Source organism: Phocoena phocoena, chromosome 19 (assembly GCF_963924675.1).
Source record: "Phocoena phocoena chromosome 19, mPhoPho1.1, whole genome shotgun sequence".
Taxonomy (NCBI): domain Eukaryota; kingdom Metazoa; phylum Chordata; class Mammalia; order Artiodactyla; family Phocoenidae; genus Phocoena; species Phocoena phocoena.
In genome coordinates, this window is record NC_089237.1 from 45,316,118 (window position 1) to 45,340,405 (window position 24,288).

General features: G+C 37.1%; 1 protein-coding gene and 1 non-coding gene across 2 annotated transcripts in view; both read left to right on the top strand.

Moving 5' to 3' along the window:
- NSRP1 (nuclear speckle splicing regulatory protein 1) overlaps positions 1-24,288 on the top strand; it is a 73,198-nt gene that overhangs the window by 45,547 nt on the left and 3,363 nt on the right. Inside the window, exons 3-5 of the mRNA XM_065897599.1 lie at positions 12,034-12,090; positions 22,546-22,674; positions 23,579-23,786. Coding sequence (XP_065753671.1) covers positions 12,034-12,090; positions 22,546-22,674; positions 23,579-23,786 — 394 coding nt within the window. The remainder of the gene's footprint in view (positions 1-12,033; positions 12,091-22,545; positions 22,675-23,578; positions 23,787-24,288) is intronic.
- LOC136139539 (U4 spliceosomal RNA) lies at positions 18,292-18,431 on the top strand. Its single transcript, XR_010657065.1, has one exon. It is a non-coding gene; the product is annotated as a U4 spliceosomal RNA (small nuclear RNA).

A 24,288-nucleotide genomic window follows, 5' to 3' on the forward strand; every position in this document is an offset into this window, starting at 1 on the left:
TATCATACATAGAAAATGTGATAGTAGTGGAAAATACAACCATAAATTGAACTTATTTATTTAACAAATACTTAATGTGCCGATCATGTTGCCAGTTTGTGAAGTTACAGAAGTGTTTAAATAAGATGGACAGTATCCCTGTCCTTGCGAAACTTTTAGTCAATAGGGGGTACAGCTAAGTAAAATGACAACTTCAGTGTAGAATGATAAGTAAAATGAGAAGCTATAGATGTACCTAGGAGGGTACAAATATCTAACACATTCTTTGAGTCAGGGAAGATTTCCTGAAGGAGGCCAAGACTAGAAGGATAAGTCACTTATCCAAGCAGAGGGAGTTAGATACACAAAGTCCTGAAGTGGAAAGAGGACATGATGTGTTCAAGAGAATGAAAGTAGCTAATTAAGAATGGACCATAAACACTGTAGTGTATACAGAAGTCTAAATAGAATGTTGCATTTACATATACAATACATGTATAATGTTATAAACCAATGTTACCTCAATTTAAAAAAAAAAAGAATGGAGCATAAAAAGACAGAGAGGAACTGATAAGAAATGAGCTTGAGGGAGTTTAAAGCAAGGCCAGGATCAACTAGGTCAGATACTTCTGAGAAGTCAAATAAGATAAATATCAAAACTTATGGATTAGGTTTAACAACAAAGGTTTTAGAACGATTTCAATGGAGTGGTAGGGACAGAGGCCAGGTTGCGCTGGGGTTGAGGAATGTTTGTGGATAGAGGCAACAAGGGTAGACCACTTTGGCTCTTATGGGATGCCAGGATTCTTACGGTGGCTATAGGGACAGTGGGGTCGGGGGAAGGGAATCTTTGTTTTCATGTAGGAGAGATTTAAGCATGGGTCCTGACACACAGGTTTTTAGGTTTTGTGAGAGGGAGTTATAGGAGTTCCTATTTGATGTTTCTCTTCAAAGATGCCAATATCATAGGTGTCATTTTAAAAGGGAAAACACAAGCCATAGGGGAAAGATATTTGCAACCATAAAAATAAGAAAAGATTATTGTCCAGAGTATACCAAGAACTCCAACAAATCATTGAGAAAACAAGAGAACCCAAATAGAAAAATGTACAAATGACATGAATATGACTAATAAATGTATGAAAAATATATAAATTATATGAATATATAATTCAGCCTCAATAATAAGGGAAATACAAAACAAAATCATTTTATGCCCATAAAATTGCCTAAAGAATAAAATGTTCCACAATATAAAATGTTCACAAGGATAGAGTAGTGGGAATTTATGCATGGTGGGTGGGAGTGTGAATTGGTTAGACTACTTTGGAGAATAATTTGTCAGTATTCAGTGACGTTGAAGATACATCTCCCTACAGTGTAGCAGTTCTCCTAAATGGTTACACATGTGTATTAGGACACATGCATAACAATGTTCATAGCTTCTTTGTTTGCAAAAACAAAGGAAACCCAAATAAATGTTCATCAGCAGAGGCATGGATACGAGTTCAGTTTCTGTAAAGTAAAACATCATTTGGAGAGGTATACTGTAGAAGGAGGTAAGATACTCCTTCATTCTACTAGAGACTCTAGCTGGGGCTGACGTAAAGACAGATGAGCAGGAGAAAAGCATATGAAGTTCTTTTACACATATATTGGAGCCCTCACAAGAAAAAATGAAAACCCAAAGAAGTGAGTAGGCCTAAGTGCTTATATAGTAGGTTAACAAAGAGTAGCAACTGTGGAAAAGTAAAATTTGGGGGAGACTAAAGAAGGAGTTATTCTAACAATGTCTGTTTGTATAGATGGCTCCTGGCTTTGACTCCCCATCTCTGGTGATAAGAATTTTTCTAACTCCTAGTACAGGGAAGGCACCTTTCACATGGGAATTTTATCTCCTGCTTTTAGGAAGAAAAAGGAAGGTCAGAGTGTCCTTGTATCTGCTGTTTTTCAGGTGTCTTTAATCAATATGCCAAAGCAGCGTATTTTGGGGTAGCATGTCCTGAGCCCCTTCAATATCTATGTAGCAAAACTATTTTTTAAAAAATCAAGGAGGGGGCTTCCCTGGTGGCACAGTGGTTGGGAGTCCGCCTGCCGATGCAGGGCACACGGGTTCGTGCCCCGGTCTGGGAGGATCCGGAGCGGCTGGGCCCGTGGGCCATGGCCGCTGAGCCTGCGCGTCCGGAGCCTGTGCTCCGCGACGGGAGAGGCCGCGGCAGTGAGAGGCCCGCGTACCGCAAAAAAAACAAACAAACAAACAAAAAAATCAAGGAGGGGGCTTCCCTGGTGGTGCAGTGGTTAAGAGTCTGCCTTCCGATGCAGGGGACATGGGTTCGTGCCCCGGTCCGGGAAGGTCCCACATGCCGCGGAGCGGCTGGGCCCGTGAGCCATGGCCGCTGAGCCTGCGCGTCCGGAGCCTGTGCTCCACAATGGGAGAGGCCACAACAGTGAGAGGCCCGCGTACCGCAAAAAAAAAAAAAAAAAAAAAAATCAAGGAGACTGTAAACAAAATTCGGGGTGGAAAGGGTAGGAGATGAGATCAGGGAAGGATATATAGGGACTTCAGGTGTACTGATAATGTTCTGTTTGTTAGGCTGGATAATAAGTTCATAGGTGTTATTTTTTGTGCAAAATAATTTTTCATAATAGTTTTGAAAGGTGACAGTAATCTTAGGTAATGTGTGTACAGGGAGTTGACAAAGACTAGGAGGTTTAAAAAGAGAGGAGGTCTGGATATAGTTGGTAGAGAAAGAAGATAGACTTGACTAATGAAAAAGAAGAATTGGTAGGTAGCATTAGGGCCCAATTACAATTAGAAACTAAGAAATTACATTTTACGGAAGTGCTTGGCAGGCCTAATATAGACAGCAGATGGTTGGATTGATTCAGGGCTTGGGTTTGTCAAATGAGTAATAGAAGATAGGCAGCATAGCAAAGGAGTTAAGATTATTGGCAAGAGTAGTTGAAGATTTACTACTGTAAAGATTCTAATAGAAAATGGAAGAATCAAGGGATTAGGGGCATCCATAGGATCAAAGAAAGGATACGGTGGAAATAAATGATCAAGAGAGCTACTGTATTTCATTGAATTGAAAACATTGTAGGTTGCAGTTATTTTATGTACCACTAAGAAAAAAAGAACACTGTCAATTAAATATGACAGTCTTTCCTGTCACTTAGAATTTTAATTGTATATTTAGTACACGATACAATATTGAAAGGCTTCTTTTAGTCTAAATTAGATACAGATTTTTAAATTTAGGTTACTCTTATACGTACATAAAACAAAATATAAGCAAAATTAATTGGTTAAGGAATTCTTAAAACTTTTTCATATCTAGTATTTTTTGGACTCACTTTTTCACTCAGACAATGTTTTTCCATGCTATATCATTCTCTCTGACATCAAACTTGACGTTTATAAGGAGGGTGTTTGGAGGTGGTGAAGTAGGGCATGTTAAGTAATAATCCCAAATGGGAGTCAAAAGTAAATTATCTCCACAAAATTGCATAATTTTAAGAAATGCTACATCAACACTCAGTGATGCTCATTCTACAAGTTTTGATGCTGATACTTTTTAATATTCACATGTGCAAGCAGTAGTATCAACTAGAGTATTAAGAATACCTCTGGGGCTTCCCTGGTGGTGCAGTGGTTGAGAGTCCGCCTGCCGATGCAGGGGACACGGATTTGTGCCCTGGTCTGGGAAGATCCCACATGCTGCGGAGCGGCTAGGCCCGTGAGCCATGGCCGCTGAGCCTGCGCGTCCGGAGCCTGTGCTCCACAACGGGAGAGGCCACAACAGTGAGAGGCCCGCATACCGCAAAAAAAACCCAAAACAACAACAACAACAAAAAAGAATACCTCTGGTTTGACAGTAATTCGATGATGCCACTGATTGTAAGGTGTATTCAGATTTCAGCAATGTTAAAATGTGAAATAATGCACACCTTATGTTCAGCGAAATATAGTTAGAAGAGTAGTGGTGGTTATCAGGTGGGTTGCACAAGTTTATAGTTTCAGAGCTGGGGCAGTTGCAGATAGTAACAAGAGTGACCGCGAGAGAGGGTGGCTGAAGTAGAGAGGAAACAGTCATTAAACTGCAGTCAGACAAATATATGACTAAAAGGGAGACTTAAAAACCTTTAAAACATAAGTGGCGATGAGGAAAACAAGGTTATAGTTTATGCATTATCTGGGATGATGATGGCATGCCAGGGTGATGGCACAGTGTAAAGTAGAGAGGAAGACTGAGCTCAAGATGTCAGAGATAGTAAGTAATAAAGGGTTCATGAATTGAGAGAAGAGAGGGGTAAGGGTAACAGTCATATAGCATGAGCTCCAAAGGAACAGAGATTTTTACCTACAGTGTTTGAGACTAGAATCAGGAGGAGAAACAGCCTCCTAATCTGAAGTACGGGGTATATGAGCCATGAGCAGCCTCAAATGAAAGAAGTCTTTAGGGAAAAGCCAGGTTTTAGCCGAGGAAGTGAAAGAGAAGGTCATCAAAGAGGATGAGGATATGGGGAGGTTTGAGTCAAGGTAAAATACGCAAGAAGCAGTGTGGCCATAGTATGAGAGGGAATGATTATTGGGTCGCTTCTTGAGTCGTGAACAAGGACTAGTAGGCATGTAGCCTTAAAGTTTCCCCATACCATTAAATGTTGTTGAAAACAGATTTTCAGTTGGCTACAAAACTTCCTGTTGAAGAGTATACACTTATTTAACCAATCTTATTTTGTTCAAAGTTTTTCACTAATGTGACTAGATATCCCGTTATATAACACAGTGAATATCATAGTACCTAAATCTTTTTGTGCATCTTCTTTTATGTCCTTAGAATAAACTGTAAGTGGAATTACTGGATCAAAAGAAATGGATATTTTTCAGGCTCTTTTGATACATTTTGCTAAATTGAAACTATTTCACATTTTCACAATGTAGGAGTATATCTTTGTTCATTACCTTGCCAGTATTGGATGATATAATTTTAAAAAATCTTTACCAATTTGATAGGTGATAAAAGTTAGTATTTTCATTTTCATCTTTTTAGTTATTGGTAAGATTGAACATTTTTTCATATAGTTAATGGTCATTTATATTTTCTCATTTCTAAATTTTCTGTTCAGAGCCACATCTTTTTCTGTCTGAGTTTATATAATAAAAATTTTCTGTATTTTTCACAACTCTTAAACAGGCTTTGTACCTAGAAGAGTCGTGTGAATGTGGACAAATAAAGCCCATAATACAGATGACTGTGTTGTAGGACCTTTAATAAATGATCTGTTGCTAGGTTTAAAGAAAAAGTAAAGAACAGGAATTTTTCATTTCTAAGTTCGAAGAGCACAACAGAAGATTGTAGCCATAAGCCATTTAAGGAAGGATTGATTCTTTTTTTATATAAATAAATTAATTATTTTTATCCTTTTTGGCTGTGTTGGGTGTTCGTTGCTATGCGCGGGCTTTCTCTAGTTGGGTCAGCGGGGGCTACTCTTCGTTGTGGTGCGTGGGCTTCTGTCCTGGCTTCTCTTGTTGCGGATCATGGACTCTAGGTGTGCAGGCTTCACTAGTTGTGACACATGGGCTCAGTAGTTGTGGCTTGCGGGCTCTAGAGCTCAGGCTCAGTAGTTGTGGCGTATGGGCTTAGTTACTCCGCGGCATGTGGGATCTTCCTGGGAGAGGGCACGAACCTGTGTCCCTTGCATTGGCAGGCAGATTCTTAACCACTGCGCCACCAAGGAAGCCCTAGGAAGGATTGATTCTTGAACTGTTTTTTCTTGTAACTGAGATCTGTTTTGGATAAGTGGATAGGTAAACCTCTTTTTTCAGAAAGAAGCCCATAGGTAATTTTTTTTTCCCTTTGTGGTTTATTAGTTATGGAATAACAGATTAGTTTCTGTAAAAAAAAAATCAACCCTTTTCTGAATTTTCATTTAATTAAAAAAAGTTTATGGCTGAAGAAAGATAATTTAATAATATAAATAATGGTCCAGTATCTGTAATTTTCCCCCAGTGTCATTAAACTATATTTTGTGTATTGATGAAGGAGTTCCAGTAATACATACAGAGCCATTTCTCTTCTGATTGTTACCACAGCTCAGAAGGCAACCCAGTAGTGATGGAAGAAAGGTGTTGCACAACCATGTGCTTTCTCTTCCGTTTATCTGAGCTAACTGCAAAGGTTTTTAAAACAGTCTCCCATTTAGTCATGTCATATCTGACTGCAATTTAATGAAACAAAACACTAGTAAATAGTTTTTATTCTCTACAAGAACAATGGAGGTAATAAAGACTAAGAAAATCCAGTTGCAGTGTTCTCCTTAATTCTGCAATCATGGTGCTTATACTTGATGATCACATCTTTACCCTTTATAATTGTGTGTGTGTGTGTGTGTGTGTGTGTGTGTGTGTAGAGAGAGAAAGAAGGAATTGTTGTATATATAAAATGGACAAGGTTTTTATTTTCTTTTTCTTCTTGTTCATTTTTTATTTGGAATTAAAGCTAATGTGAGTGTACCAACTCTTATATTAGACATAAAAAATTAAGATGTTGACCAAATATGGCTCCTCCTCCACTTTTAGTGCTATACACGTACTGGGTGCTCCGAACATGTTTGTTCAATTAAGTTCAAACATTTTCAAGGAACTACTACAGGTTTTTTAAAGGATATTTCCCTGAGATTTTTGGTAGAGAACCTAAATATTTTGAAACACCAGTGTAATACAGTAGTTTTTATGCTTTTAGGGCAGTCAGAATGTTTGCACTTCAGGACTTCTCTGGTGGTCCAGTGGTTAAGACTCCGTACTTCCACTGCAGGGGACGCAAGCTAAGATCCCGCATGCTGTGTGTGACTCCCCCCCCAAAAAAAGTTTGTATTTGACCCAATTTATAAATTGAATTTTTTTTTAATTTAAGATAAAGCCCCTTTGTCTTCCTAAATTTAAAACTGATCATAATTTGTGGTTTTATTAGAAGGCACCATTAATGAATACTCTTATTGCTCTGTGAAGTGGTCTTCAGACATAGAATTAAGATAATTGCCTACCTGCTAATTTGGAAACTAATCAGTTAATGACAGTGTTGTGGTTTGGTCACATTCAACCTACATCATCAGGTTTTTTTGGTTTTATTTTTTAAATATTTATTTATTTATCTTTGGCTGCATTGGGTCTTCGTTACTGTGCGCAGGCTTTCTCCATTTGCGGCGGGCAGGGGCTACTCTTCATTGCGGTGGCTTCTCTTGTTGCAGAGCATGGTCTCTAGGTGTGCGGACTTCAGTAGTTGTAGCACGTGGGCTCAGTAGCTGCGGCTCACGGGCTCTTAGAGCACAGGCTCAGTAGTTGTGGCGCACAGGCTTAGTTGCTCCGCAGCATGTGGGGTCTTCGCGGAGCAGGGATCAAACCTGTGTCCCCTGCATTGGCAGGTGGATTCTTAACCGCTGCGCCACGAGGGAAGCCCCATCATCAGTTTTTAACGGCTGTATTTCCTTAGGTCACTTGCAGGCTAGAATATTTTGTGGCAAGAACTGAAGTGTTTTGTAATATGTGTACTAAGCAAAATACATTCCATTAAAATAATGCTGAGTGAAAAAAGGCTAGTCTCAAAATGATTCCATTTATTTAACATGTTACATTCTTGAAGTAACATAATTATAGAGATACAGAACAGATTAGTGGTTGCCAGTGATTAAGGTTGGGAGCGGGGAGGGGAGGAGAGGTGGGTATGGCTATAAAAGGGTAGCACTAAGGAATATTGTGGTGATGTTACAGTTAAGTATCTTGATTGTGGTGACAGTTACACGAAACATGTCATAAAATAGCATAGAGCTATACACATACACAAATTTTGCATGTAAAACTGGTGAAATCTGAATAAACTTTGTGGTTTATACCAAAGTCTATTTCCTGGTGTTGGTATTTTACTCCAGTTATGCAAGATGCTCACATTGGGGGTGTGCTGGGTGAAGGACCTTCTTGTACATTTCTTTGCAACTTCCAGTGAGTGTATAATTATTTCAAAATAAAGTTTAAAAAAATATACTTCTTTAACAAGAACTCCCACCCCAAACGGGGCAGTTATTAAAGGAGGATGTCCATTCATTTGGTCACTCCTTGCTATCAGCTCCCATCATCCAATGATTATTATAGCAGCACAGCAGAGGACCCTCTCAAAAAGAAGAGTTCTTTCTAATCTCATGCTTTGGGGCAATGTATTTTCATTTATAGTTGCTTGTAAAACCACTCTTAGTTCTAGAAAACCCATTTCTAGCTCTGCCATAGCTCCCATGGCTAGTAAAGGATTCAAATGTTTGCATCCCCTGTTTTCCTTGTTTTGGTGTACTAAGTATGAAACGTTAAGGAATCTTAACACACAAAAGAAAACATGTACGGCCTTTTAAATATTCAACAGGATAGACTCTTCTATTTCAGTAGATGCAAATTGAATCATATTGTCCATCTTCAAGTAAGCCAATCTTACGTTTATTAAACACACTGATAAATATACTATAAAGTGGAACGTAGTGTACATGCTTTTCTGGTGAACACTTTGGTTTAACTGTAATACTCAAGGGAAAAAAACTTATAACTACTGTTTTCACATAACTTAATTTTAATTTGTTTAAATATAAACATTTCTTCAGCCCAAAATGTTCTTAAATATGAGCATAGTAATAATAATGGTAGTAATGATAGCTAACCTTTACTGAGCACTTGCATAAGCCAGATACTTGCCAAGTACTTTTTACATGTTATCTCATTTAATCCTCAAAACAACCTTGTGAGATAGGTACTATTATATAGATGAGTAACATATCTGAAATAATACAGCTAGTAAGAGAGAGGGAATAGTTTGAAAGTCAGTCAGATTCTTGAGCCTACACTTTTGACTGTCATTCTGTACTTCCCCCTTACGCCATGCAGTATAGGAACTCTAAAGTTAGAGGCTGACATGTTGGCAGTTATTACATATTTTAGTTTTGTTTTATTCATAGGGCACATGTATGAAATCTGTTTCTTCTCTTGCTGAGTTCAATAAGGTGAAACCTTCCCTGACTTATGCAGGACAACCTGCTTTTCTCATTTTTATCTTCTCTTGCATATCCTTTTTCATGGAAACCAGACTAAATTAAAAGTTGTCTTAACATTTGTATTGGTATTTTAATTTAAGGATATCTCTTAAAACTTAGAAAGACTTGACCTTTAAAATATAAAATCTTATTGCTCTTGTGTTTAATTTTACCAGTTATTTTGTCTCCAGTATGAATCTAGACTACAGTTTCTTATGTTTGTTATGTAGAAGATAAGGATTAAAATGTCATTTAAGGGCTTCCCTGGTGGCGCAGTGGTTGAGAGTCCGCCTGCCGATGCAGGGGACACGGGTTCGTGCCCCGGTCTGGGAAGATCCCACATGCCGCGGAGCGGCTGGGCCCGTGAGCCATGGCCGCTGAGCCTGCGCGTCCGGAGCCTGTCCTCCGCAACGGGAGAGGCCACAACAGTGAGAGGCCCGCGTAACGCATAAAAAAAAAAAAAAAAAAAATGTCATTTAATACATTTACTGATTTTTATATAGGATCACTGTTACTGAAACAAAAGTTTTATTGCTACTATTTTCATTTTTAGTTTTTTGTGTATATGTGTTTAAACAGGTTGTTGACATTTTAGCCATCACCACTAATAATCATTGTTAGAGTTCCTTTAGCTAGAAAACTGAGACATGAACTTCAGAAGGAGACAGTCCTCCCTGAGTTTTTCAGCATAGGTTCAGAGTTACCTCTTCATCCACTGATGCTCTTGGAATTCCAGGGATATAAGTTGGTAGATAGGATCTGTAAAATTACTGTCTCCATATGTTATCAACCCCGTAAGTAATAACAACTGATGTTTTTCAAAGGCCAGACTTCATCCTTCTAAACAGCTATAAGCGTGAAAACAAAGTCTCTTGAGATATTTCGAAGTATATATCACTTTACATTGGGAGGCCCTTCCCAGTCTGCCTTTTCTACATTATATAAAAGTCTAAAAAGTCACAGGCTTGTGTTTTGTTTTTTCAAGTTCAGTAGTTCAGGTTGAAGCAACCAGTTTGAAAGTAACAGCCTGTGAACTGTGACTGACTGGAGGAGAGGTGGGAAAAAGTAATAAAAATAAGTGAAAGTCCAGCATTTGGGGATTTACTCTTTTAGTCAATCCTGAGGACATTACTGACTCAATGATCAAGAAAAATATATTTAGTATACACTAATTAGAAAGACTGAGACATAAAAACGCATTGGAGGGAATTCGCTGGTGGTCCAGTGGTTAGAGCTTGGTGCTTTCACTGCTGGGGCCTGGGCTTGATCCCTGCTCGGGGAACGAAAATCCCACAAGCCGTGAAAAAACAAACAAAATGCATTAGAATTTCATGAGATATACTTACTAGAATATTTAATATTTTCATGTTTAAAATTTATATTCTAATGAGTGAAAATGTGTCATATTACATAACAGGGACATTTGAATTAAATGAGTAAGACATGTAATACACAAGTAATAAACTTAGCATAATAGCACCTGCTCTATAGATGTTAGCTACTATTATTATTCTTGTTATCAACATCTCTTTCTCTAGTTGGAGTCAATTTACTATAACCTAAAGTAAACTTAGTCTCTGCCTGTACACTTCTTTTAATTTATTAAGTAAGTGTTCTGTTATTATTGTCTGGCCTTTGTGTATTAACTTTATTCATCTGCATGGTCATAGAAAACTAGAAATAGGTTTATTTTGTTCTGTTTGTTGCCATGGAAAACAAAGGATGCACCAGTTGATACTGCATAGCTGGAAACAGCAAATGTCAATAGGCTAGAGAACTATAATTCATTAGTAGTCTTTTTTTTTAAGATATAATTTACACACCATAAAATGCACCCCTTTAGTGTGTACATTTCATTGTTGGTTAGTATATTTACAAGGCCTTATACTTTTAAGGGAACAGTTTTCCTAAGTGTTCTAATTATATTTCTTTTCTTAGCTGCAAGTCTTTACTTTCGCCCATGTGGTTACTACTTTCTGTACTCTTCTTGTCTTCTCTGAAATTCCTTTTGATTGAGGTCTAATGTCATATCTCTTTTGGGAAGGCTTTCTTTTTTTTTTGTTTTTTGTTTTTTTTTGCAGTATGCGGGCCTTTCACTGTTGTGGCCTCTCCCGTTGCGGAGCACAGGCTCCGGACGCGCAGGCTCAGCGGCCATGGCTCACGGGCCCAGCCACTCCGCGGCATGTGGGATCTTCCTGGACCGGGGCACGAACCTGTGTCCCCTGGCTGGCAGGCGGACTCTCAACCACTGCGCCACCAGGGAAGCCCGGGAAGGCTTTCTTGATTCCTTATACATTTAGTCTCCTGCTCTGTTCTCCTGCAGCCCTTTTTTTAATCCCTTTGTTATATTGCCTATCACATTTATATTGTGATTATCTCTTTTAGTTATCTGTCTTCCCTTTCAGACCATTTATCTCTCAAGCACAGAGACTGTTCTTGTTTTTCTGCTGTCTTCAGAAGCTAGAACAATGCCTGTTATGGTAGGCTTTTCAGTACATATTTATTGAATGATAATAATGACAGATAGTCCTGGCTGTCGCTGAGCCTTCAGCATGTACTAAGAGTTTGATATACTATATTCAGTGGTGAGTATTAAAATAATGTGCTTTTTGTTGCTGGGAATCATACCATTTTAGTATTGGAAGGGACCAATTTTCCCCCACTCAACACGCGCACATTCACATATGTACACAAAGCAAATTGAAATCCATAGAAGTTGAACAACTTAGTGGTGAAGCTGGGACTGAAAACCCATGTTACCTCATCTTGTCCTGTACCATTTTATTTTCTCTTACACCCTGATGATTTATAATGAAGATTCATTCGTTTCCTAAAGTTTAGGGTGAAGACCTTGAAAATGTTAATTTAGTTCATAATATTATCTTTCTGTTTTTAACCATAAGTAAGGGACTAGTTGCCAACCAGAATACTGGAAAAGAAGATTTAAATTGGTTGAAACAGTGACAGCATTTTCCTGTTTTATAGACCTCCGTGAGTGAAAGCCTTCAGAGAGAAGCTGCTAAGAAGCAAGCAATGAAACAGGTAAGGTAGAAGGGTGAATTAAATGCATCTGGTGAAGTAAGTAATTCAGCTCACATTTTAAAGTATCAGTTTTGGTATTAGGTACCTGAGACTAAAAAGAGTAAGGGTGTATAAGGAAAAATTTTATCTTGACACTTGTTTTCTGGAAATGTGTAAGATGTTTCTTGATTTACATAGATTTCAGGTTTCTTGTATAAATTTTAAAGGAGAAAAACATAGTGAAGAATTAGCTCCTTATTGCTGTGTTGTAGATTAAACCCATTTCTGCTTTCATATGACTTAGTCTGATGATGGATTACATGGTTTAATAATTTCTGCTAATGAGCTTACTTGCTAAAAAAAAAACAAAGGATACAACCAAAATGATTTTGCAGTTTTATAATTATTTCAAACTCATCTAGCAAGGAAGGGGAATATCAGGTGATTTTCGGTAGACTTGCCAGCACCTTATATTTATGTATACTGTATAGTATTTCCAAGTACTTTTATACATACATTATCTTTTTAAAATTCTCACAAACCTGCCCATGGTCCTGATAAAGAAGTTTGAAACTTCAAAAGGATGTTTACCCCTCATGATCACACAGCTCATTACAGAACTAGGCCTGGAGTTTTAGTAATTTTTCTACTACTGTACCAGTGTATTTTAGATTTAGCTGCAGTAGAAAATAATGAAATTAAACAATGGCAGAGTACCTTTCTTTTCAATTTTAATTCCTTTTCCTCCACATTTTCTTTAATTTTGGGCACCTGTTTTTCCCTTGTGTATCTAGAATCCTGCATAAGGATAAATTTGTTAAGCACTTTCTATGAGCCAGACATTATGGCAACTCCTTTCTAAGAGTTACCTTTAATTCTTACAGCAGTCCTATTTTAGGATAATTGCTCTTATAATCTCTATTTTGTAGTTGAGGAAATGAAGGCAAAAAATATTTATGTGACTTTCATGAGATCTCATAGTTAGTAAATGGTCATGTTGTGTTCAAACCCAGGCAGTGAAATTGCAGAGCCCAAGCTTTTAGCCTCTGTGTTTTACTGCCTCCTTGGGGAATGGGCACAGAATTACGTATTTAGTTACTTTAAGACAATATCTTAGTGTCATATGAGATATAACATGTAACTTAGCCTCAAAATGATTTAATACACACATAACATTAAAAACTGTGATTCTTTAGCTTAAGTGCTGGAGTGCTTTGAATTAGAATTTTAGAGCTCAGTAGAATTTTAGAAAGACCATCAAGTTCAGTTTCTTCACTATGTGGATGAGAGAATTAGTTCTAGAGAGTCTGGTGACTTCTCCAAGTCATGTAGGTATCTTGTTTTCTAGTGTTCTTTTCACATTTTTTGCTGCCTTTTTTTTTTTTTTTTTTTTTTTTTGCGGTATGCAGGCCTATCACTGTTGTGGCCTCTCCCATTGTGGAGCACAGGCTCCGGATGCACAGGCTCAGCAGCCATGGCTCACGGGCCCAGCCGCTCCGCGGCATGTGGGATCCTCCTAGACCAGGGCATGAACCCATGTCCCCTGCATCGGCAGGCGGACTCTCAACCACTGCGCCACCAGGGAAGCCTTGCCTTTTTTTTTTTTTTTTTAAATTAATTAATTTTATAGACCCGGCTCCTTAGTTGCAACATGCATGTGGGATCTAGCTCCCTGACCAGGGATCGAACCAGGGCCACCCCCCGAACTGGGAGCATGGAGTCCCAACCACTGTGCCACCAGGGAAGTCCCTGTGTTGCCTTTTCTTATTCACTTAAAGCATAAGTCCCAAATCTGATTTTATTCTTAACTCTGGCTTGTTCAAATCCGCTTTTTTGATAGTGGGACTTTTTCATAATTTGCCTAGAAATTGGGGATGCTGCTACAGCTCTTCTGCCTCTCACCTGCCTGCTGCTGCTATACTACCTTTCACCTTATTTTCCCCACTTGAATGATTCAACTCTTCTGCTTTAATCTCAAACTAAATTTTATCATGAAGAATACCACCTTGATTGTATTTACTAAATCTAAGGGAAAATACTCTTAGAAATGGGGTACTTTATCTGTTAGACCTTTCTTCTTTCCTTTTCTAAATTTTTTATTTATTTTTTATTTATTTATTTTTGGCTGTGTTGAGTCTCCGCTGCTGTGCACAGGCTTTCTCCAGCTGTGGTGAGCGGGGACACCCTCCACTGCAATGCGCAGGCCTGTCTCTGCAGTGGCCTCTCTCTGTGGTGGCCTCTCCTGTCGCGGAGCACAGGCTGCAGGTGTGCAGGCCTCAGTAGCCATGGCGCACCTCAGTAGCAGTTGTGGTGCACAGGCTCAGTAGTTGTGGCACATGGGCTTAGTTGCTCCACAGCATGTGGGATCCTCCTGGACCAGGGCTCGAACCCATGTCCCCTGCATCAGCAGGCGGACTCCCAACCACTGTGCCACCAGGGAAGTCCTTTTCTTTTCTTTTCTCTTTTTTTTTTCTTTTGTTTTCTTTCTCCCCTTCCCTTCTCTCCCCTCTTCTCCTCTCCCATCATTTTTTTTATCTGGCCATCAGGTGCACAGAACTGATGTTGTCAACATTATTATCTTATTCCCTGTTTCACTGGAAAAACTTTTAATATGTCATCATTAAAATAATATTTCCTGTAGGTGTTTGGTAGATACCTGTTTTCAAGCTAAGGCAGTTCTTTTCTGGTCTTGGTTTGAGGTTTTGTTTGTTGTTGTGTTTTATTTTTTGAAAGTCATGCATGAACTATATTCATACCAGTAAATATCAATTTAACTTTAGAAAATCAGTAATGATCACTTCACATAAATGATATAAACACAATATAGGTATAGAGTATTCTTCTTTTTATGTTCCATTGCATTTGGTTTACTAAAATTTCATTAAGGATTTTTGTTTTAAATGTTAAGGAGTTTTTCTTTTTCTTATCATCAGTGAGATTGGCCTGTGATTTTCCTTTTCTTTCACTGTAATTATCCAGATTGAAAAAAATATAAAAGTCTGACAGTCCCAAGATTTAGTGGGTTAAGTTTGTTTCTCATTCATTACTTTCTATCCTGACAAATTAGTGTTTTCTTCATTCTGCTTTCTTTGGCTTTATTTTGTTATTTTTCTTACTTTTTGAAATGAGTGCATAGCTGTTTTCAAAAGCCCTTTCTCTTTTCTAATGTGTTTAAAGCTATACATTTTCCTCTAAGCACTGCTATAGCTGTGCTTTATCTCACAAGTTTTTGGTAAGTAGTACTTTTTATTCAGTTCAAAATATTTTATAATTTCTGTTATGATTTCTTCTTTGATCTGTGGGTTATTTAGAACTTAATTTTTAAACATATAGGGGTTTTTTGTTTCCTTTATGTTACTGATTTTTAACATGATTTCTTTGTGTTTCAAGATGATGCATTGTATTGTTTCATGTCTTTAAAAAATGTGTTGAGATTAACTGTGTGGTCCAGTAGTTTTTAATAAATATTCCTTTGATGCTTGAAAAAATATTCTAAATGGTGTTTTTTGGCCAGTTGTGTGAATCCATATATATTCATACTAATTTTTTTGGTCTCTTAATTACTGAGAGGCATATGTTAAAATCTCCTATTATAGTTTTGGACTTGTCTGTTTTTCCTTAGATTTCTGTTCAGTTTTTACTTTATATATTTTGGGACTTAAGTTAATTGATAATACCCTATACCTACACACATGCCCTCTTGCCACTCTCCCAATATACAAAAAAGTAAGTTATCAATTTAAAACAGTGTCCTGTTTCCCTTGCTTTTTGTTGGTGTGATGGTGATGATTTCTTGGATTCCATGTTTTCCTCCTCTGAGTTTTCCAGGTTGGTTTTGGGCAAGGAGCAGCAGTGCTAATTCACCATGTAGGCAGGAGAATTATTGTTTTTCTGAGGTTAAAGTAAATGTTGAAATGTTTTTAAAAATTATTATTTTTTAATATCTTAAGCAATATTCCAGAAAAAAAGTTTTTAATTTGGCATGTACATCATTCCAGTCTGATTGTTGACATGTAAAAACCTGAGAATATCAGGTCAGTTCTTTGAATAATTTATACTATCCACCCTATCACTTAAAAGGATCACTTTTATGTTCCACATTGCATTAGGCAATGTACCAATTAAAGAAAAAGTTAAAATGTGTTCTTTCTGTACCTCAGGAACTTACAAGTTGGGACAAGAGGCTAAGATTTGTGAAATAATTAGAAAATAATAACATCAGGAGTATTCTTAGGAACTATGTATTGCAGTACAGAATGTGCCATCAGACTTCAAAAGAAAGACCTAACTGGGGGTAAAAGCCCTCAGAGATGGTCTCGTTTAAGAGGTAGGGGGTGAGCTGGCCTGAAACTCTAGATAAGATTTTGATGGCCTGAAAGCAGGAGGAGGAACATTAAAGTATTTCCCCAGAGAGGACCTACAAACAGCCAGAAAACAATTAACAAGATGGCAATAAGTACATACATATCAGTAATTACTTTAAAGGTAAATGGACCAAATTCTCCAATCAAAAGACATAGAATGGCTGCATGGGTAAAAAACAAGACTCATCTATGTACTGTCTACAAGAGACTTACCTCAGATGTAGGGACACACACAGACTGAAAGCGAAGGGATGGAAAAAGATATTTCATGCAAATGGAAACTAAAAGAAAGGTGAGTATACCAATATCAGACAAAATATACTTTAAAACAAAGACTTTAATAAAAGACAAAGATGGGTATTACATAATGATATAGGGATCAGTCCAACAAAAGTTTTAACACTTGTAAATTTTTGTGCACCCAACACAGGAGCACCTAAATATATAAAGCAAACATTAACAGACCTAAAGGGAGAAATTGACAGCAATACAATAATAGCAGGGGACTTTAATACCCCACTTATATCAATGGGTAGATCATCCAGACAGAAAATCAATAAGGAAACATTGGCCTTAAATGACACATTACACCAGATGGACTTAATAGATAGGTACAGAATATTCCATCCAAAAGCAACAGAATACATTCTTCCCAAGTGCTCATGGACTGTTCTCTAGGATAGAACATATGCTAGGCCACAACACAAGTCTTAATCAATTTAAAAAGATTGAAATCATATCAAGCATCATTCTAACCACAGTGGTATGAAATTAGAAATTACAAGGAGAAAGCTGGAAAAATCACAAATATGTGGAGATTAAACAACATGCTACTGAGCAACCAATAGGGCAATGAAGATATCAAAGGAGAAATAAAAAATACCTTGAGATAAAAGACAGTGGAAATACAGCATACCGAAATCCGTGGAATACAACAAAAACAGTTCTAAGATGGGTGTTTAAAGCAATACAGGCCTGCCTCAAGAAACAAAAATCAGAAATCTAAAAGAACTAGAAAAGAACAAATGAAGCCCAAAGCGGAAGGAAGGCAATAGTAAAAATTAGAGCAGAAATAGGAACTAAGGGACTTCCCTGGTGGTGCAGTGGTTAAGAATCCACCTGCCAATGTAGGGGACACGGGTTTGAACCCTGGTCCGGGAAGATCCCACATGCCACGGAGCAACTGAGCCTGTGCACCACACCTACTGACCCTGTGCTCTAGAGCCCGTGAGCCACAGCTACTGAAGCCAGCGTGCCTAGAGCCCATGCTCTGCAACAAGAGAAGCTACTGCAATGAGAAGCCCACGCACAACAAAGAGTAGCCCCTGCTCGCCACAACTAGAGAAAGCCCATGTGCAGCAATGAAGACCCAACACAGCCAAAAATAAATAAATAATAAAAATTTATTTAAAAAAAAGAAGTAGGCACTAAAAAGACAGTAGAAAAGATCAGTGAACTGAAGAGCTGGTTCTTTGAAGAGATAAAATTGACAGACCTTTAGTTAGGCTCACTAAGAAAAAGAGAGGTCTCAAATAAATAAAATCAGAAATGAAAGAGGAGAGATTACAACTGATACCAAAGAAATACAGAGGATCGTAAGAAAATGAATAATTATATTCCAACAAATTGGACAACCTAGAAGAACTGGATAAATTCCTAGAAACATACAATCTTCCAAGACTGAATCATGAGAAAATAGAAAATCTGAATAGACTGATTACTAGTAAGGAGTTCAATCAGTAATCAACTCCCAGCAAACAAAAGTCCAGGACCAGGCTTCACTGGTGAATTCTACCAAATATTTAAAGAAGATTTAATACCAATCCTTCTCAAACTCTTTTAGAAAACAGAAGAGGGGGGCCTTGTGCAGTGGCAGTATCATAGCCAATGAGGTTTATCCGAGGTGTGATATTGCTAATTGAAAACTTTTCCCCATACCCTTCCATGACGACTTGAAATATAGTCGGCACTGGCAATTTTTGACAGTCTCTGCAGAGACTGCATAATAAAATTTAAAAAAAAAAGAAGGAGGGAACTCTTCCAAACTTATTTTTTGTGAGCAGCATTATTCTGATACCAAAACCAGTCAAGGACCCCACAAGAAAAGAAAATTATGGACCAGTATCCCTGATAAACATAGATGCAAAAATCCTCACCAAAATATTAGCAAACCAAATTCAATAATACATTAAAAGGAGCATATGTCATAATCAAGTGGGATTTATTCCAAGGATATCAGGATATTTTAACACCCACAAATCAATCAATATAATACACCACATTAATAAAATGAAGGACAGAAATCAATGATTATCTCAATAGATGCATAAAAAGCATTTGTTGAAATGCAGCATTACATTTTTGATGAAAACTCTCAACAAAGTGGATATGCATGGAGCATACCTCAACATAGTAAAGTCCATATATGACAAGCCAACCACTAGCATCATACTGAATGGTGAAAAGCTGAAACCTTTTCCCTTAAAATCAGGAAGAAGACAAGGATGCACACTCTTGCCACTTCTATTCAACATGGTATTGGAAGTCCTAGTCACAGCAGTTAGGCAAGAAAAAGAAATAAAAGTCATCCAATTTGGAAAGGAAGAAGTAAAACTATTAATATTTGCAAATGACATGATTTTATATATGGAAAACTATAAAGACTCTGCCAAAAAAAACTGTTAGAATTAATAAATGAGTTCAGTAAAGTTGCAGGATACAAAATTAATATACAGAAATCTGTTGTTTTTATATACTATCAATGAACTATCAAAAATAAAAATTATGAAAACAATCTCATTTACAGTTGCATCAAAGAGAATAAAATTCTAGGAATAAATTTAGCCAAAGAGGTGAAAGACCTGTACATGGCAAACCATAAAACATTGATGAAAGAAATTGAAGAAGGCAAAAATAAATGGAAAGATTCCATGCTCATGAACTGGAAGACTTAATTTTGATTAAATGTTCATATTACCCAAAGCAGTGTACAGATTTAGTGCATTCCCTTTCAAAATTCTAAGGGCATTTTTGATAGAAATGGAACAAGCCATCCTAAAATTTGTGTGGAACCGTGAAGATTTCGTCTAGCCAAAACAATCTGGAGAAAGAACAACAAAACAAGAGGTGTCACACTCCCTGATTTCAAACTATATTGCAAAGCTATAGTAATCAAAACAATATGGTATTGGCATAAAAACAGACACATAGGTCATGGAACAGAATAGAGAGCCCATAAATAAACCCATGCATATACAGTCAATCAATTTATGATAAAGGAGGGAAGAATGTACAATGGGGAAAGGACAGTCTCTTCAACACAGTATTGGGAACACTGGACAGCCACATGTGACAGAATGAAACTGGACCACTAGTGTACAGCATGCACAAAAATTAACTCAAAATGGATTAAAGATTTGAATGTAAGACCTGAAACCATAAAACTTCCAGAAGAAAACAGGTGGTAAGTTTCTTGATAACGTTCTTGGTGATATTTTTTTGATCTGACTCCAAAGGCAATGAGCACAAAAGCAAAAATAAACAAATGAAACTACGTCAAACTAAAAAGCTCTGCACAGTGAAGGAAACCATCAACAGAATAAAAGGCATCCTACTGAACATGAGAAGATGCTTGCAAGTCATATATCTGACAAAGGGTTGATATCCAAAATAAAGAACTCATAAGCTAAAAAACAAAAAACAATCCAATTAAAAATGGGCAGATACATGTATAGCTGATAAACTTTGCTGTATAGCAGAAACTAACGCAACATAAATCAATTATACTCCAATAAAAATTAATTTAAGAAAAAGAAAAAAAAATGGGCAGAGTATCTAAGTAGACATTTTTCCAGAGAAAACATACAGATGGCCAACAAGCACTTGAAAAGATGTTCAACAGCACTAATCATCAGGGAACTAATAATCAAAACCACAGTGAGATATCACATCACACCTGTCAGAATGACTTATGAAAAAGACAACATATAACAAGTGTTGGCAAAAATGTGGAGAAAAGGGAACCCTCATATACTGTTGGTGGGAATGTAAATTGGTACAGCCAGTATGGAAGATGGTATCGAGCTTCCTCAAAAATTAAAGATAGAGCTACCACATGATCTAGCAATTCCACCTCTGTGTATTTATCCAAAGAAAATGAAAATATTAATTCAAAAAGATACATGCACCCGTGTGTTCATTGCAGCATTATTTATAATGGCCAGGATATGGTAACAACCTAAGGGTCCATTGACAGGTGAATGGATAAAATATTCCATGCCACACAAATGGAATATTACTCAGCCATAAAAAAAATAAAAAGAAATCTTGCCATTTACAACAACATGGATGGACCTTGAGGGTATCGTGCTAAGTGAAATAAGTCAGAGAAAGACAAATACCATATGATTTCACTTATATGTGGAATCTAAAAAACAAAATGATCAAACGAAACAAAACTCATAGAGAAAAGATTTATGGTTGCCAGAGGGGAGGGGGATGGGGGGTTGGTGAAATCAATGAAGAGGATCAAGAAATACAAAATTCAGGGCTTCCCTGGTGGCGCAGTGGTTGGGAGTCTGCCTGCCAATGCAGGGGACATGGGTTCGGGCCCTGGTCCAGGAAGATCCCACATGCTGCAGAGCAACTAAGCCCATGCACCACAGCTACTGGGCCTGTGCTCTGGAGCCTGCGAGCCACAACTGCTGAGGCCCACGCACCTGGAGCCTGTGCTCCACAACGGGAGAAGCCACTGCAGTGAGAAGCCTGTGTACTGCAGTGGAGAGTGGCCCCTGCTCACTGCAACTAGAGAAAGCCCGCACAGGAACAAGGACCCAACGTGGCCAAAAATAAAATAAATAAATTTATTTTTAAAAAAAGAAAAAAAAAAGAAAAAGAAATACGAAATTCAAGTTATAAAGTAAATAAGTCATGACGATGTAATGTACAGCATGGTTACTGTAGTCAGTAATACTGTATTCAAATTTGAAAATTGCTAGGGAAGTAATCTTAGAAGTTTTTATCATGAGGGGAAAAATTTTTTTTTTGGTGACTTTGTATGGTGACAGATGGTAACTAGACTTACTGTGGTGATCATTTCACAATGTATACAAATGTCAAATCATAATGTAAGTTATACTTCAATGAAAATAAATAAGTATTTCCTTATAATTATTAAAATTTTTTTTTTTTTTGGCTGCATTGGGTCTTTGTTGCTGTGCACGGGCTTTCTCTAGTTGTGGCAAGTGGGGGCTACTCTTCATTGCAATACATAGGCTTCTCACTGCGGTGGCTTCTCTTGTTGTGGAGCACAGGCTCTAGGCGTGGGCTTCAATAGTAGCAGCACGTGGGCTCCGTAGTTGTGGCCTGTGAGCCCTAGAGTGTGTGGGCTTCAGTAGTTGAGGCGTGTGGGCTCAGTAGTTGTGGCGTGTGGGCTCTAGGGCTTGTAGACTTCAGTAGTTGTGGTGCACAGGCTCTAGAGCGCAGGCTCAGTAGTTGTGGCTCACGGGCTTAGTTGTTCCGTGGCATGTGGGATTTTCCTGGACCAGGGATTGAACCTGTGTCCCCTGCATTGGCAGGTGGATTCTTAACCACTGTGCCAGTAGGGAAGTCCGTATTAAAATATTTTTATGAAAAATGTATCAGAGACAAAATTTTTTTTAAACTACTTGTATTTCTGTAGTGAATATACTGCTTATTTTAAATTCTGAAGGTGACATCTCTAAAAGTAAAGTATTTTTCAATTACCAAAAAAAAAAGTATTTCCTACCATTTGAAACTTGAACATTTTATTTGGTAACACAAGTAAAAATGATATGGAAGTTTAATATGTAATATAGGCATCTCAAAATTAAGGTTAGGTGTTTCTAAGTCATACCCTGGTCCTTTTGTAGATAATTCTGTTTATGTACAAGTGAATAGATAATAATGTTTACTGAACACTTAACTCTCTGTCAGGCTCTATTCTAAGTGCTTTAAGTTTAAAATGTGATTGATACAATTTTTATGATATATTTCTGATTTATGATCCTGTCTCAAAAGAATTACTTAGACTTTTTGTAGTATCTGTTAGTTGGCTCATATTTTTGAAACATGTTCAATGTTTTCTTTAAAGACCAAACTGGAAATCCAAAAGGCCCTTGCAGAAGATTCTACTGTATATGAATATGACAGTATTTATGATGAAATGAAGAAAAAAAAGGAAGAAAGTAATCCAAAATTGCTTTTGGGAAAAGACCGAAAGGTTTGTAGCTGAAAATACAAAGTTTCTTTGACCTTGACCTGCATTTTGTAACTTACGCTTATTTCAACATGAGAATGATCTGAGAAAAAGCTTTTAGGTATTTGAAGTGTGAAGAGCCCCTAGTTCCAGATAGTATGGATTTGATTGAGAACCTAGGAAACTATATATTTAGTATCCTAACAGGAGCAAGAGAATTATCTAACAATTTTATAAATTTTGGATTTTTGCTTTAAAACTTCTGCAGATTATTTTTTGAAAGTTTTTCCTAAGAAAGTCTTTGTACTGCTGCTTCTCCTGTTCATGTTTGTGTCTTATAATTTTTTATTGCTTCCTAGCTGGTAACTGATCATCTGCATGTAACATGGTCATATTTTTAGTTTGAAAAAACAAGTTAGGGTGTGGAGATTGAATGAAATAAGTTCAAATTTTCTATCACTCTTATTCTTTCACAAAGCACAGACTGGTATTTAAGGATCTTTACACCTTACAGTATCTACAGATAAAGTGGTGCTCTAAAATGATATTAAAGCTACTATTTTAAATGATTATATTTCAACTAATGTGAAAAATTAGTCAGAAGCCTTCCTATTCACGTATCTGTTGAAGTAAGACAATACCATTTTGTAAAAAGGGAGAGAAAAACAGTGGGAAAATGACCTATTTAGCTTGAGATATTTTTTAAATGCCATTTTGAATAATTTTTTGTTTTTATACTTAAATTTCTATTGAGAAGAATTTTATTATTTTGCTAGTAAATTTATATTGAATTTTGAGAAGTTGACAGTCCTATTTATTTGGATTTCTATCAATGAATTTCTAGAGTAATAAATTCATGATAAAAATTGAATATTAACAGTTAATTATCTTTGACTCTTTCCTAAATAATCTTATTTTTTCCCCCTAGCCCAAGTACATTCACAACTTACTAAAAGCAGTTGAGATCAGAAAAAAGGAACAGGAAAAAAGAATGGAAAAGAAAATACAAAGAGAACGAGAAATGGAAAAGGGAGAATTTGATGATAAAGAGGCATTTGTAACATCTGCTTATAAGAAAAAACTGCAAGAGAGAGCTGAAGAGGAAGAAAGAGAAAGGAGGGCTGCTGCACTTGAAGGTGAAATGGAAGAGGGAGAGGAGTAGCAGGAAACAAACAGGAGAGTTCTGCCCTGTGGTTAACCATTTGCCCGTCACTGAACTTTTAGATTATAATGTTGTCATAATTTATGTATATGAATGCAGGATACAAGATATATGATGTTATGTATATTATAAAACAGGAGATTTTAACTAAAAACACAGTTGCACTCTTAGTAACTATTACTTCTACTGAACTTTACAATTACCTCTCACTTTGTTGCTTAAAGCTATGATTATCACAAGTCATTGCCTTAGAAAATGATTTCAAATGTAAAAACATTGATTACAAGGCATGGAAAGCATGACATTTGTCAAAAGCAGTATAAACTGAGATTTAAATCCTAGTTGTATTTCCTGGGATGAGAAAACTAGAGTAACATCACCCAAGGAGCATTAACTGGGCATTTACAAAAAGAATAACATTAATTCAAGGAAGAACAAAGATGTGCAGAGGCCAAAGAATACCTTAGTGCTTTACT